Here is a 17,045-nt window from a genome sequence, read left to right as displayed (position 1 = left end):
TGTTTTGCCTGACACTATGAGACACATCAATTGCAAAACACAATACATTGTACAATCATTTTTCTGAAAATGAGATTCGTAAGAGTCTTGTAATTACATGCTTTGTGCAATTTACTTGGATGCCTGCAAATCATCATTGGCAAAAGTTTCATTATGACAATAGAACGTAGTTTCCTTGAAACTAATCATAATTTGCATGCTATGTGTAATCTACAGATCTGGATTATCATAAGCAGGCCCTGAAAAGCAATTGTTTCATACCCTTCTCCGAAAACGAATATATAAGTCTTGTGTACCTATGGGGTATATATCTACAATTAGATAAGAACTACTAGGTAGTGTACAAGTATTGGAGTAGGTGAATAATGTGCTTGTATCTCTGTTTAAATAAAGCAATTCTATACAAAATGGCTAAGCCTGGTATAGTAAGCAGGCTAAGGGCACTAATCATTGGATCTGTCCCAAATGTATAATTCTTTTCAGAATGTAAAATACATAGCCTGTACTGAAGATAAAGTAACTCACACCGTTATGTCATTGGACTTGGTGTAGTAAGAAGAGCTAAGGGCACTAATCATTAGATGTGTCCCAAAACTATAACAATTCTTTTCAGAATGTTAAATACCATAGCCTTTGTTTAAAGGAAGGTAACTCTCTTCTTTGAGCTTTTTATCTGTATATGTACAATACGAGAATAACCTCAATAACCGGAATTCATAACAAATCACTAAAGTATATCAACTTGTGTTGAATACTGGCACAATCTAGCAAAGTAGAATGTAATAAATGTGGTAGAACAAATTGGTGCTGAAATGCATCCAGGTGAAAGAGCTCTCTATAGCCTTATGAATGACTAAGTAAAGATCAAAAACTCATGAGATGCTATATAGATGTAATGTTGATGTATGTATTCAGCTATAGTAAGCTGAATAGATAAATAGCCATACTATTTGGCCAAGTGGCAAAACCTTATTAAAATAAGGTATGCATAACCAAACTCAACATAGATTTCATAAAAAAAAAAACATAGGTATTCATGTATGAGAAGCCAGCCTCGATGCATTTTTAACCAATATAGTCGGTAAAATTGATTTCTATTTCTACAAATTAATCTAGAGGGTATATACATTATGTACATTCTCTTGAATAAGATAGACATCTAAACTTATTATGTAGCTGTTACAAACTTAAGGTTCCTCTGATGCACAACTTGGATTTAAAAACCCAATGTCAGTGTGTTCAACTGAATAGGATCATCTTGAAATTTACTGTACGTACCTAACAGCTGACAGCAGTGTAGGTATCCGTAATCTGTGTAAATACTATGTTGTCATTAGACTTGGTATTTATACATGTGCACTCATAAACAAGCTTTTTACTTACATGTTATTGTCATTTAGATTTTTTGCATGAAGTACCTTGAATGCAAGTTAAATATTGTACCATGTTTTTTGGAGGTTCCAAAGGTGTACACAGAATATGATGGTTAAAAGTATTTGGCATGCTGGGTAAACAATAAAACCTGTCTACCTTATCATTTGCTCCACCCAAACCCTCCAATAATCTAAAACAACAGTGTTATCTTTTGAATGAGTTATGTACTTATGATAATAGAAAATACATAATTGGCCAATTTCTTTTGACTATATCAGAAATTTTAACACTTGGCCAAGAAGATGGATATTGGAAGGTTAGGCAGAATAAGGCAGATTCATGTATATACCATGTTGTGGTAATCTGCAACTATGTGCAAGGTATGCCAGTTTAACCATGACATTATCTTGGAACCTCACCATCATAGGTTGTTGTATGATACAGTTCGGACTGTAAAATACAACAACCTGTGTTGAAGATAGAGTAACTCACACCGTAATGTCATTGGACTTGGTGTAGTAAGCAGGCTAAGACCACTGATCATTGGATCTGTCCCAAAAATACAATTCTTTTCAGAATGTAAAATATAATAGCCTATCTTCAAGGTAAAGTAACTCACACCGTAATGTCATTGGACTTGGTGTAGTAAGCAGGCTAAGACCACTGATCATTGGATCTGTCCCAAAAATACAATTCTTTTCAGAATGTAAAATATAATAGCCTACTTCAAGTTAAGTAACTTAACTGTATGTCATTGGACCTGGTGTGGTAAGTAGGCTTTAAGGGGACTAATTATTGGATCTGTCCCAAATGTATAATTCTTTTCAGAATGTAAAATACAATAGCCTTTGTTTAATAAAGGAAGGTAACTCTCTTCTCAGAGGTTCTTTACAGTCTATACCTGTACAATATGAGAATGATCTCAAATCTTGATGAATGAACATCTAGTAATCAATTCTCATTGATTCAGATGTAGTCAAGATTTCTGTACAAAACATCTATGCACTTATATTGCCTTTACTAATAGATAGTAAGTAAATATCTGCGAGACTATTCCTCACACATGATCATAATCATAATGTGAAGGATAATAATTTGTACGTAAACAAATCAGTGCAGTCCAGTCTGGAAGTGATGTAAAGCTAAAGTAAAGTGATCAACTGTATATAATAGCTACAGCTATCAAAACAGGATATAGTTCTAAGAAAAAAACAAGCCAATATGGCATGCATAAATGCTCATCCACTTTCAGACTGTAACAAGTGCTTGATGTGATGTAGTTGTGGAGGAGGACCGATTTTTCGAACCTCTTCTTGCTAATAATAGCTAACCTATTTTAGGTATATAAAATTCAGCTAAGATTTGTACAGATTTGTAGATTTTTTAGTTTTGTAATTGGAACTAAAATCAGAGGATGTTCAGAACTTCCGCTTGCAGCATAAATTTAGAGACCTGAACTGGATCTTCCCAAATCACGGTCTATTATATGTAAAAATAACCAGCTAAAAGTCCAATTGTACGAAGGAAAGTAATGGAAAACCTGTGTCCCAACTTCGTGTCTTGAAAATAGTATTGACTTTATCAAATTTTGAAGCAAAGGTCTATCTAACTAGACCAGAGTCCATGGTACCACACAGTGACATGCTATCCCCTCCCTTTTTTCAAGGAAAAACAAAACTCAATGTGGGTACCATGGCATAACAGGCATATAAAATAATCTAGCATGTTATGAAACTCTTGAAAAGAGTAAAGAAGTTAAACAAATAAGAAATTCTTATCTGATATCCTTGATCTTGATGTATAATGGAGGAGGAAAAAATCCATTTCCCAATTCTTTTGAAAAAATGTAAACTTGCATCGTTTTTGCGCACGCTTGTGTGATGTTGACTGACCAAAAGTCAGAATCGAAGTGACCAAGATCCGGATCGTCTCTCTCATTTATGCTACGCTTCGGAAAGAAGCGAGCGGAAACAATCAGTAGAAGAGACCACTTTCGCTTTTGTTGCAGATTTTGATATAAACTTCTCTCAGGGATTACTTGTCAATGTGTTGTGTCAACTTGTCTGCATTGTATTGTTGTAAGGGAAAGATAAAAGAGGTAAGACTAGCCTAGTTTCTAATTATGATATAGTAGTTTAAGCTTAGACTGTTTAAGGTCCAAAGAAACATACCCGCAAAGTTTATGACCCAATTATTTTCGAAAGCTGAGATTTACTTGAAAACAATAGAAATTCAACATAAAGACTGTGTAAAGACTCATTTTTAGAGATTTCAAAGTCAAATATCTCAGTTTTGGAAAGAAATTGGGTCAAAAGATTTAGAGGTATCTCTCTGGATTTAAAAGGTATCTCTAAGCCAAATATCAAAAATCATCTGATAATCCCTTTAAAGATATATGATTATAGTAATTGGTTATCGAAGTAATCAATTGTTTTATCAAAGTTATTGAAAGTAATACGATAACAATGAAAGTACTCAAACAGTTATCAAGTCTTCGAAAGGTTGTCAAGAAAGTAATCGGATACTCACAATTTTTTTTGAAATTTTGGTACTTGTAATTCAATTGTTAATCGATAATCAAATTTATTGATTAGTACCATTTGGATCTGAGGCTACCAACGGATTTAGTGTGAAAAATAGATAACGAAAATGGAGTTATTTGTTAAGTTTTGACCACAGTCTGGTGCTGAGAAATAGCATTTTTAAGGCAAAACATCTACATTTTGGGCATTTTCTGATGACCTCAGCATTTTCCTGCTAAGAGCATTTTCAGAAAAAATTATTCTCTCATCTGGATAGCCCTGAATTAGTAGTATCTAAAAATGGTATGGTTTGTTAACTTTTGATGTCTAGATCTCAAGATATTTTGGTTTAGATATTGAAACTTATCGATAACTCTTGCTGAGTCAGCAGTTTTTCAGCATATTTATCCACTTTCAAAATCAACCAAACTTGTGCTTGAATTGTCAAGGTCGAGCTCTAAAAAGTTTTTTTAAATACCTTAGCCCAGTAAACATCTGAGATAAGCCAAAACACATTGTTTTGAGATTGAGCCTTTTGCCATGTAAGCAGACTATGTACATGAGGTCGGAGAAAATTTCCACAACCTTGCCTATCTGACAATGTGTGGACTTTGTTTTGGATCTCTTCTTTTTACCTCTCAATCTTTTTCTGTATTATTTAGGAGACAAAATAATTGTTTTAAGCATGACCTAGCAAATTTTTAGCGCGTGTTTGATCACAATGTCCTCCTCAAGCAAACGATCATGGAAGCTACGTAAGTTCAAACTTTTTACGAGAAAATCTTTTTAACGCACTTCCTATATAAAGTAAATTGAATGCTATATAATATGAAAGTTCTCTGAAATTACGAATAGCGAATCCTAAATTCCTAAGTGGCCATTGAGAGTAAAGAAACTTGGGAAAAATTAGCAACTAGAACTATTTTAACATCAGTAATTCTTTTTATATAGAAGAGTTTGTGGCTCACAGCTCCAATGTAACATGTTTATCAATTGGTCCTTCTTCGGGCCGAGTTATGGTGACTGGAGGGGAAGATAAGAAAGTCAATATGTGGGCTATTGGCAAACCTAATGTCATTTTAGTAAGTGAATTATTTGAATTTGTTTTTTTTTATTTTAAATTTCTTTTTATTTTAAATTTTTTAATCTTTCGTATTTGAATTGAGACTTGTCTAGTTTTTAATTACTTACTGTACACTTGTCTTTTGTATCATTAAAAACATTCATGCATCAAAATAAGGGTTAGAAAGTGCATAGGCAGGCTTGGTTTTTGCATCTTGAAATGGATAAATGTTCAACGTAAAGGTGATGATGGTGGTCGGAAGACACAGAAACGTCTAAAATATATGTTTTAAATTTTATTCAAATAAAATGAAAACGCTTCTGTGCTTGAACTTCACGTTGAAAATATTCAGGAGGATCAATCAATTTAATGATAAATTTTCAATTTTTAGCTTGTAAGTAATCCAAAAACGCATCGCAAATTACGAAATGCAACACACTAATTCTATCATTTTATTTAAATGTTATTATATTATATTTCAGAGCCTCTCTGGTCATACAACACCTATAGAATGCGTTCAATTCAACAACAGCGAAGAACTTGTCTGTGCAGGATCTTCTTCTGGTGCACTCAAAATATGGGACTTGGATTCAGCTAAAGGTAAAGTAGTTTCAAATTCTGTACAGCTGTACAGTATTTCCTTTGAGTCCTTCATTACATATCTATTAACATTAGGTTCTTATCTCAGTTCAAGATGATTTTGTTCCTAGAAAATTACAAAATCCCAATTCATTTACGAGCATGAATCTGGTAATGTCACCCAAATAGGTGAAAAAAATTGGAAAAAATAAAGTTTTGAATTTCACTTTTATTCCTGGATAATCTTTTTATTAATGGCTTCAATTTTCAGAAAACATAAATATCAGGGCTTAATCAAACTGGCTTGGTCCAGAATTTGAACTAGAGTAGTTATAATCAGACAAATTTGGCAAAAAACTCTTTGTAGTTTACACTTCATTTGAGATAAGATATTCATAAAATGATACTTGTCTTAGATTTCAGTCCATGGGTAATATATTAAGCTGCATTGAAAAGCAATTTTTACCGTCCAGTATGACATATTTTTCAAATTCTGACACTTTTTCCAGAAGAAAATCTGAAATACTAAAAAATATTCCCATAAAGTTTAAGACTTCATGAAAAGAAAACTGGCTATGATCAGGTAACTTCATTCTAGATTTGAAGGACTCATTATGAGCTTTCAAAAAAACCAAAAGTTTGCTATGTTTCAGTTGATCAATAAAAAATTAGAAAATGAAACCTTGTTGGTTGCGGACGTAACTTTTTGTCAAATTTACTTTAAAATCAGCAATAAACATTAAACTAAGTAATTATTTGGCTTTTAATACCAAAACTTGATCATTGAAATTTATTGTCTTGAAAGGTCTTTGTAACTATGATTTCCTGAAAATTGAAGATTTATCTGTAAAAGAGAATCCAATCCATTAACTGTTGTACATCTTCATAATCAGTAAATATGATTTTTCCTTGAAAAGCCACTCAACGTTTTCAATAGAAAGGGTTAAATGGGTAATAATGCTATGTTGCGGACATAACTTTTTTTCTTCCAGGGTAGAACCATAGAACATTTTACATCATTTATTTAAAATTTTGGAGTGTCTTTTTCTGTTGCCAAAATTTAAAGAATATTTGAGGCTAAATCAATATAAAACCAAAAGATTTGGTTTGGTTTGATTTAAGTTATTACATGTTTTTCTTTGAAAAGAACAAAAGAAGACTCAACAATGATATTAAAACTTTCTAATATTTCTAATAGAAGAACGACCCTAGAGGACACAAAAAATTGAAAAAAGCAAGGAAATGCATGGTACTTACAAATGTAACTCTTTAGTATTGTCAAGGTGTTAGCATAACCACTGCTTAAGAGGGTTAAAAATCTGATAAATACTTTAAATAGTTATGTCCGCAACATACAATTTTCTACAGAATATGACTCTGTTTTGAACTATTGGAGCAATTCTAACTAGTCTGTAAGTGAATGTGTAGTAGATTATGTTGTGTGAACACTACACAATGTAGAATTTAATATGCAAATTAATGCATGATTTATCCTTTATTCAAGCTCACAGGTTCAGAACCATCATTTTAAAAGAAACAAAAAGTTTATTTTTCTGTTAAAATTTTAATTTTGGACCTTAACTTGGCATCAGAGTATTTGTTTTCTATTTCTAATAGCCTAAGCATTACTTCCATATAATAAAACATCATGCCAGCTTGCAAATACACTTTATCAGCAACATTTTAGACAAAATAGGTATGTCCGCAACATGAATAAATAAACTGGAAATCTTGCCAATGGAAAATTATGAAACTTTTTTTCTGGTTGTAACCAACTTAAAATGACCTTATTAGATGCAATAATTTGTCAAAGAAACCTAAAATTGGTGTTTGGAGGTTGAGAAAACTTCATGATTTGTTGCGGACATAACTTTTTGTTGCGGACATAACTGATTTTTGGAGAAACTGTTTTGTTTCACCGTCTCCCAACAAATAGCCTTTGAGACTTCAAAAAATGTATAAAATGACATCAAATGTAACCCTTGACATAGAAAAATGATTCAGCTGAGTAAGGATAACTCCTTGAAAAATTTAAAGGATTAAATAGTGTGCGGACATAACTCAAAAATGTGAACGGAAACAAGACGCTGTTCACTTCAAAATAATTTTTCGCGTTGACCAAGATAACTGGCGTTTTTTGCAACTTGCTCTAGTTTCCCATTATCTGGGAAGGATTTAAAATGTAAAAACCAGTGAGCTAAAGCTTCTCAATTTTTTTCTGTGTCAAATCTGTGCGGACATAACTTTGTGAACGGAAAAAGTTATGTCCACAACATTTTTGATTTTATATGCCAAAAAAAACTTTTTTTGGCAGTTCTTACTGTGCTTTTCATTTTTCATATCCTCTGGCTGTGAGAACAACAAAAACCAAGCTGGAAAAAGCATGTTTTTGATGATGATGAATTATTATACAATGATGTTGATCATTTTTTTAAAAACCTTATTTTCCGTTCAAATTTTGAAAGAAAGCCCCCTCTAGGAAAATTTGAGTACCTGTTATATCAGAAAAAATGACTGTTTAAGCTTGCCCATATCAAGATTGACCAGAAACAATAAGATTTGATATGACTATATACCTATAGAGATTTCACCAAAGCCTCAAAGTAGGAAAATTTATAAATCGAAAAGTGGGCCACATTACCAGATTCATGCTCTTACAGTTATTTACACGACAAATACAGTTATTTACACGACAAGGGGACTTTGTCATTTTAAAAATCAAGCTGTGAGGTCAATCACACCCCTAAAACCTGAAATTATGAGATTAAGATGTATGATAAGGTGTGCTATGCACAGCTTTTAGTAGTGAAATTCAGATTTAGGGCATTTGATTGATCACACACCTCAGAGAAATTAATTTCGTACTATCACACTCCACAAATGGTGCTGCCTGAGTAAGGGGAATGTAGCCATTTTGCTTTAGTCACTAGAGCATTTGAGAGGCCTTGTTAATAACCTTCTATTTTCATTTCAGTTGTACGGACATTAACAGGACACAAAGCCAATATTAAAAGTTTAGACTTCCATCCTTATGGTGAATTCATTGCTTCTGGCTCTATGGATACAACTGTTCGAGTGAGTTACAAATTGATTTACTAATAAATTATAAAAAATTATAAAAAGCACATTGTTGATAATAATGCACGCATCCTTCATTTAGTTTATTGATCTTTGATTTAGAGTTTCTTAGACATGCAGTGCCAACAATGTTTGATTTCTTTGGCCACTTTTAATCGATTCACAAAACGAGTAGTTCATTTTTGTTTATAGAGGAACGGCAGAGATGCTCGTCATTATGAAAATCTCAATGCTTTGATATAATTTAGCTTATCTTCCAAAGTCACCCTATACATATTATTTCTCAATAAAAAACCCTCTCTGACCAATTAGTTTTGTATTATGATACATTTCAGCTTTGGGATATCAGAAGAAAAGGCTGCATTGTTAGTTATAAGGTAAGATAAGAAACGGTACTGGAAATTGAGCTCAACTCAGCTGCTCAGGGCAAAGCTGTGCATTGATAAAGCTGATTGTCTAGGGAGGGGGGGTGGCACTTTAAGTCACTCATTGGGTCAAGGGCAAAGCCTTTCTATTCTAAAACTCAATCTGAGTATTTTGGCCGGTAAAGAGACATAAAAAAGTGCTTGGAAAAATCCCTGCTGTTAATCCATATACAAAATAACTGTTTATTGTTTCAGAGGATTTGATGATTGTATTATAAAATCTTTTGAGTTTGACAAAATCTGTTTAATTTTTATTGTTTACTCATTGTTTTCTTTTAGGGGCACACAAATACTGTTAACCATCTTCGATTCAGTCCTGATGGTCGATGGGTCATTTCTGCTGGTGAAGATGGCATTGTTAAAGTAAATTTCTTTGTAGCTATCATTTATTTTCCAGTGTGTAGCCATCTTTGCTTTGTTTGGGAGCTAGATATTTTGTCCATTGAGATTAAGACCCTTCTTTTTATCTTTTTACCGTTTTTCCCAAAGCCTTTAAACTTGGCTACTCCTGCTCTGATAAGCTACTGTTGTTAAGAAATATTATTAATGAATGAATTTATCATTACAGCTTTGGGATTTGAATGCTGGGAAATTATTAGCAGACTTTATACTTCATACGGGTCCTGTCAACTGTGTTGAGTTTCATCCTCGTGAATTCCTGATTGCGACTGGATCTTCAGACAGGTTGGTAACGTTCTAATTTGTTGTTTATTGTTACCAAGAGAAATCATCTCAACAAATTTTTCTTTGTCAAAACTTAAAGCTGGTTTTCTTTTCTTTTCTATTGGACTACATCCACTTCACTTCTTTAATATTGTTTAGGACTGTCAAATATTGGGATTTGGAGACTTTTGGATTGATCTCGTCAAGTGACTTGGAAGCAAGTCCTGTTAGGTAATTTCCCTTTCTTCACTCATTTATTACTCTGCTGAGGGAGTATTGTGTTAACTTTCATTTGAGGAACTTGCTGATTTTGAGTAGGAAACTTTTATATAAATTTCAATTTAAGGAAATTGTTTTTTAAAATTCTGTTGTTTTTTATTCTTTAGGACTGTCTGCTTTCACCCAGAAGGAGTTTGTCTCTTCAGTGGTGGTCAAGATTCATTGAGGGTATGTGATTAGTAATTAAATAAAAAGTTTTTCATGTAAACCAAAAATCAAGAAACGTTCTAACATTACAATCTTGTTGCATATTTTTCATTATGAATCATCCATATTATCTTACAGGCACATCTTTGGGAACCAAGCGTTTGTTTTGATTCTCAAACTCTTGGATGGGGCAAAATTACTGACATGGCATTCTCATCAAATCAACTAGTAAGTAATTCTCTTTTGAACAATTTCAATGAGCTAATATCGGAAATGCAGCCCAAAGCTAAAGCTAAAGGTTAGAATTTTATATACAAAGATCTAAAGTAGCAGTGGAGATGTAGCAATTACTAAGCTACAAAAACATTATGCTTATATTTTAGCACTTTGTGTTCATTCATACAGAAATCTTTGGTTATTTTAGTTCAACTTTGCCTCTTTAGATTGGAGCATCTTACCAAGCAACGAATGTGTCTGTCTGGGTTTCAAGTATGAATGTGAGTAAATATTTGCCATCCACACATATTTATTTTTTGTTTAAGTAAATCTTCGGACACACAAAAGAAAATTTGGAGCAACAGTATTGATCTTTTAATCATGTTAATTTAGAACACAGTTTTGACAATGAAACAGTCTGGAAGTTGAATAGCTGTATATAATGTTTTCATCTTCTCTGCGTTTATTTTTTAGAATATTGAAACAATGGCAGAAAAAGCAAATGCAGAGACGTATGTTGGGAAAGTTGAAGTGGTAGGGGAGCGACACTCCTTTTATTGTTAGTTTTTCAGAGCAAAAAAACATAATTTACCTGATGATAAATTTGCTTTGTTTTCTGGATGGTAATTGGGCAATTGTTGATTTAGTTTTAAATAAAACGAATAAAGCCTCTTGGCATAAGCAATAAAGTTCCAAACAATGAGTCATTGAGAGTCATAATAAGAAATCCAAGAAATGAAATTGAATAAGTACTGTTTTATTGAATCAAGACAAAAGCCTCCCATTTGATGCAAGAGAATTATAGTAGAAATTAATGCTAAGGCGTTAAAATTCCGTTTTTTTATTTCTTTTCCACAGAATCAATCAGTCCAGCAAATCAATTCAAGGAAACACAGGTTAGTGGTTAGCTCTGTAAAAATATGTTTCGGTCAGATTCTGAGTATATTGTAGGTCATCAAGAGCATGCAGCTCAGTCGGTAAAGCATTTGCAAACTCAGCAAATGAGTAGCTTAGATTGGGTAATCTGATCTGGGCCGTAAGTAATTTGGAGCTGAAAGTAGGTGTTGCGTTCCACTGCAGCATTCGACCTCCCAGGTCTAATACAAATAAAAAAGGGGATAGACTCTCTCACTTCTGGCTCCACCGTCAACCACCATTTGAATATGATTACTTACTGTAGGTCATATTATGTATTTTAAAGTAGCCGGAATAAAGATTTTCTGGGTCTTGTTTAACTTTTCACTGGGTTTTATTGTTTGTTATTTTTCACATTTCAGCCCTCCGAGGAAGTCTTTCCCAGCCAGGCCGAAGACGCAATCTTCAAAATCAAGGTAAGATTTGCTTTTTTAGCTCAAAATAACATGGAAATCGAATTTGAAGTCTGACCCATTTTCAAAATTTGTTTTTTACACTTTCCGAAAAGTGAATTTTGACTTTAAAAGCTCATAAGTAGAGAACAAGTCGATCAAATTTAAAAAGTGATAGCTCAAATTTTAAGTTAGGATATCTACTTTTATCAAAACTCCAAGCACCTTAGGACATTTTTTCGGCCTCAAGATGTCGGGAAACGTCTGAACTTTTTCGTGGGTCACCCGGTACAATTTTGGCAAAATTTCTCTTGTGTAATTCAGAAAAACATTAAAATTTTGTTCACTTTTCTTACATTCTCAGGAAAACAGAAAAGCAATCGCAACAATCAAATGAAGAATTTTCCAAAGCCGTCGACGATAAGCTGAGCAATCCAGCAGCAAACTACGACAACATCTTTCAACCCTCTACTGCTCTTTGTAAGTTTTAAAATGAATCACCAATAGTAAATTTGAAACCTCTATTTTAACTTCTAGAAAGAAAATGTCGTTTTGTCAATTGACCCGGGCAACTTTCATTTTCGAAAGATTTGTACGATTTCATTTCAGCACGGTCACCTGAATCAAAACGTAAACAAACTTCAGAGCCTGTCACTAGGAAACAAGCGCCAGAAAGTAAGCAAATTATCATCTCTGTTTTTTCATCAATAAGCACCAACGCTAAGCAACCTGAATATTTTGCTACGGGTTCTCTCACAAAAGCAGTCTTAAAGCCTAAAACTGTAAATAGGCTTAGGTCTTTTAATTTGTACACTGGGGTATGTTTTTCAAATATTTAAATTTTTTAATTTTGTTATGAATATTTTTTACAATTTGTAATTCCGTTTTAGCGGCACCGAGCAAACCAGTTGAGCCACCACCAAAGGTATTAGTCTTACATCATTCGGACCTTTTTCTTTTCAAATTTTACTTTGTTCAAACCTACTGTAATTGGATCCTTTAACATTTTTTCTGTATCAGTCAGTTTTGATATTTTACATTCTTTGCAATCTCAATTTTTAATTTGGAACACTTTTTTCAGGCCGAACCGACAAATAACCGCTATAAAGTCGAAAATATTTCCAAACCAGCGCCACAAAAGGCCTTTTATCACCCTTCCGATATTTCTCAACCACAAACGCCCTTTCAACCGCCCGATCAAGACCTACCGCCCGAAAACAACGAATTCCCCGTGCAGTACCAACAACCAACGCAGCGCCCTGTTACAACACAGAAAGCAAAAAAGACATCAATCGTTCCGCCCCCTCAACCTCAAGCACCGCCCTCTGCAGTTGAGGAGAAGATGCACGGATTGAAATTAAACGATTTTAGCACTAAAGTAAAGATTTCTCCAAAATTCTACCAACATCTTTTTCTCAGTAACATCCTACGCATGTAGAATATCTGGAGTTTCTATATGTTAGGGCCTTGTTTAGATTTTTTTTGGCTGGGTACTTTAGGATTTACATGTTCAATTTCAACAATATTCTCTTCTAGAACGAAAAGAGCAGGGTATCGACGCCAAACGACGAAGAAAGTACACTGGAAGTGCTTGGTAAAAGTATGTCTTTTCCTAATTTTTTGCCACCATTCATTTGTTTGAGCTTAGTATTGTAGATTCAGATAAGTGTCAGTTATGAGCTTGGAACTGGAATTTTTGAACGCGGTGGCAATAACAATATCTATAGGTCCTTAACATAATCTTGACTTTTGCCTGCCTTCTAAAATTTGTCAATTCACGGTCTACGTTTTCTGATTACCGGTTCTTTTTATTTGCTTCGTTAAATGAAAATTTGATATTGCAATACAGGTTTTTAATTCCTTGAAAGTTAAGTGGATCAGTACTCAGTGAAACAAAGCCCTTTGTTACTTATCTACAGTTTAAAGATATTCTATTTTATGGTATAGAAAGAAGGCGTGCCTCTTTTTCTGGCAAAGTAGAATTAGTGAAAGAATTTCTCCAAATTTGTGCTTGTGCTGTGCGGGAGGGGAAAGAGTTTTCTCTTTTGTTAAAAATGGTGTGTAAGCAAATGCTTGGAGATGCGATTTCTTTAATAGCATTTCGTTTTTAAATCTTGTTTTAGGTCATGGGTCTCTTTGTCAGATCATGCAAGCTCGTCTACAAAACCTTTCACTGGTCAGTCATCTCTGGACTGAGGGTGACATTAAAGTAAGTGATGAATCTAAACTTCATATTAATTTCAAAAATGGTTCGAGGGATTTCGGTCCATTTGACTGACAGCGTTCTCCTCATCTTGCATGGACGTTATATTGACGTCGCTATGACGTTTTTTCAGCTGTGTAATATGCTTAGAATTTCACCAGTAGTAGACAAATGATTCACAAAAACAACTTTCTGTTCAATCTTAGGGTGCGATCAACACAGCAAGTAGTATGTCAGATTTGTCGGTGTTTGTTGACCTTGTCAACGTCCTCGTTCTCAAACCGTAAGTATAATTTCTGCATTTCCACCAATCGTTGACCCAATAGCGTTTTAGCCACTACATACAAATTTGACATGAATCTCTACATTGAATTTTATACGAAGGCATGAAAAGTCTTAATAGCCGAAATGTGATTTAATGTATTGAGTATACAACAAGTAAGGTTTCCTGGGCCAATCTTTTGGTGATAACCTTATCAGAGGTCCCAACTCACAATGACGTGGTTGGTTTCCACCTTTTTGGACCTACCTGGAGGTCCTATAAATTAACCTGTGTTCGTCCATTCGTCTGTTAATTTTTGGTACAAATGTGCAAAATGGTGATTACCAAAGTATGACGGAGCCCGATTTTCGAAATTTTGGGCTCAAAAATGCCCAAAAATTGGGTTTTTTGGACTTTGTTAAAAATCTTTTCATTAGTTTTTCCTTACAAAGACGAAGAATTTCAGTGTGCTAAATATGAAAAAGCTCATTTTTCGAAAAAAAAAATTTGTTGCCAACTTGCAAAATTTTAAATTATTCAGTTTTTGTTTTTACATTGCCTTCATTAAACTTTAATATTCGTTTTATTACCATAATAGTATCGCTTGTTTTATAGAGCACTATGGAATCTTGAACTATGTGGAGTCATTTTACCCCAGCTGAAAAATCTGTTAGCGAGCAACTATGAAAGGTAAATTCTTTTTAAATCTGATTTCGGTCGTCTTTCAGTAGTAAAATCTAGCATAGGACCAATCGCATGGAAAAAAGCGACAACAATGTTTACTGACGCTTAAAAACCTTTCAAACCCGTATGGACGAATGTTCTTTATAGTTCATTTTACCTTACTGGACACTAATTCGTCAATTCATTTTCTTTTTCCAGTTATATTGAAAGTGCGAGTGCATCCATCAAATTAATATTAAAGAATTTCGCACAGCTGATCAAAAACACATTGAGCATACCACCTGGTGCGTTGGGAGTTGACCTCTCAAGAGAAGAAAGGTAATTTAAAGTTGACCTTTATCTGCAACTTTATTTGTATTTTTTGTAGACGATCTTTTCCAGTTAAACGCCTGTAGACTAATCAGACTGTTACTTATCTAAAGTGATATTTCTAGTGACAGATTTTTGACAAAAACTTATTAATTACTCATTTTAGTAAAGAACTTAAAATTGACATACTTTTAGCCTTTGTTGAATTTTCTGCCTCGGATTACTTTCTATTTGTTCTCTTTTGTTTTCGGGCCTGCACTAAGCCTCGCTTCCTCCAGAAACGTGTATGTAATAAATCATTAATCTAACCTTTTGTTTTTTTCACGATAGGCATAACAAATGCAACAAATGTAATATTGTTCTATTGGAGATTCGGAATGTGGTCAGTGGTCGCAGTCAAGTTTCCGGCAGAATCGGGTCACTGTGTCGTGAACTGTCACTCGCATTGAGTGTCATGGATTAAATGCATTTGATTGAACGTCCCACAGCACAGGTGTTTGTGAGTGTTGCTGCAAAGTTAGGTCTTTACTGCCTCATGGCACGCATCAGCGTACCTCAAAGATATTGGAACTAACAGACGACGTCGTCAACTTAGGGTGAAACATCATTGAACACGCTGATGATACCTTCTTACTAGATAAGATCAAGATTTAAATGGTGTCTATAAATCATTGTTGGTTTTACATGTACTACAAATGATAGTTCGGCTCAATCGATCAGGAACTGATATAATGAACAATATGACATCTACCATACCTTACAACCATGATTGGCTGGCTTACTTTATAGATTAACTAAAGGTGTTTGATTTTAAATAACTTGACATTGTTTCTTAGTGGTTATAAAAACCGAAATTTCATGGTTGACAATGTTAAATGACGTTGATGTGGTGACGATTGTATAGTTCTATCTAGCAGTGAGGTACAAAAAACTAATATAAAAGTGTTGAATTTTTAACTGATTTAAAATTGAAAATAATTGAAATGATTTTTATAATAGTTTCCTTGTTTTGGGATTTTTCCTTTTTATCGTGAATGCCCATTATAAAAGGAAAATTAATTTTTGCATAATTTTTAGATATTTCTTTGTTCGTTTCAATGAATTCTCATGATCATTGGTGCAAGGGATCATCAAAAAAACAAAATTCAACGATTGTGCCTTCACTAATTGTGAATACAGTATGAGTTTGCTTGAGTTTGGAGTTTCAGTCCGCAAGTTTAGCTATTTAAGCAATTTGTAATTTTCATGTTTTAGATTTACGACCTGGTCTACATTCTTCTTTGATAAACTCGCTATACAATTTTCGTGGACCAGGTATGAAAGCCAAAACATCAAAATAAAACAATAGTTGTCTAGATATACAGTAGAAAATTTTTATGTTTTGCCTCACTCTGATCGAAGCCACTTCTTATTTTTTTGGAATGGTGGATTGAAACTTCTATTCTTCCTCCATGTTACTGTGTGTTAGTGTTTTTTTGTAAATTATACTGTTTTAAGTTATATTTTGAAAGTAGTAGGTTTATATATATTTTCAAAATTGATGGTCCGTGTAAACAAAAAAGATATAAACTGATCAACAAGAAATTTTGTTTCCTTCTTTATGGTTCGATTTTCCAGAAACAGTTTTTATGTTCATCATAAATCTGAGTAAAATGAAGATTCTTAATTCAGCCTTTTAAACATATAGATTTATCCCCTGGACCTGGTGGAGGCTGCATAGGTACTGTTCTTACCCATAACAAAAGTTCGCTTAACAATCTAACGCCTTTTCTGAGCACTGATTGGTTATTTAGGTCAGTGACATCATTAACATATAAACGAGTGGACATCTATTTTTTATTGTCTCTTTGAAGCGAGCTTCGTTGCCGCTTGTATTTCAAAATTGGTATGAAAAATCCGACAATATTCCGTCATAATTTTATTTCTTTGAATTA

At 33.6% G+C, this 17,045-nt stretch overlaps 1 protein-coding gene across 1 annotated transcript; it reads left to right on the top strand.

The window, feature by feature from the left end:
• The first annotated feature begins 4,559 nt into the window (after positions 1-4,559).
• LOC136798470 (katanin p80 WD40 repeat-containing subunit B1-like) lies at positions 4,560-16,695 on the top strand. The gene is made up of 24 exons (XM_067055083.1): positions 4,560-4,651; positions 4,848-4,978; positions 5,442-5,559; positions 8,513-8,613; positions 8,952-8,993; positions 9,321-9,404; positions 9,610-9,725; positions 9,864-9,935; positions 10,091-10,151; positions 10,269-10,358; positions 10,574-10,627; positions 10,821-10,880; positions 11,205-11,242; positions 11,624-11,677; positions 12,018-12,133; positions 12,263-12,328; positions 12,544-12,578; positions 12,735-13,031; positions 13,190-13,253; positions 13,777-13,862; positions 14,063-14,139; positions 14,734-14,808; positions 15,001-15,120; positions 15,442-16,695. The coding sequence occupies exons 1-24, from the start codon at positions 4,618-4,620 to the stop codon at positions 15,572-15,574; spliced, it is 2,124 nt and encodes a 707-aa protein (XP_066911184.1). The 5' UTR covers positions 4,560-4,617; the 3' UTR covers positions 15,575-16,695.
• The last annotated feature ends 350 nt before the right edge of the window (positions 16,696-17,045 follow it).

The sequence above is a fragment of the Clytia hemisphaerica genome, unplaced genomic scaffold, assembly GCF_902728285.1.
Source record: "Clytia hemisphaerica strain Z4C2 unplaced genomic scaffold, Clytia hemisphaerica genome assembly, whole genome shotgun sequence".
Lineage (NCBI taxonomy): Eukaryota > Metazoa > Cnidaria > Hydrozoa > Leptothecata > Clytiidae > Clytia > Clytia hemisphaerica.
Note: the sequence above shows the minus strand (reverse complement) of the source record. Positions and strands in the feature narration are given on the sequence as shown.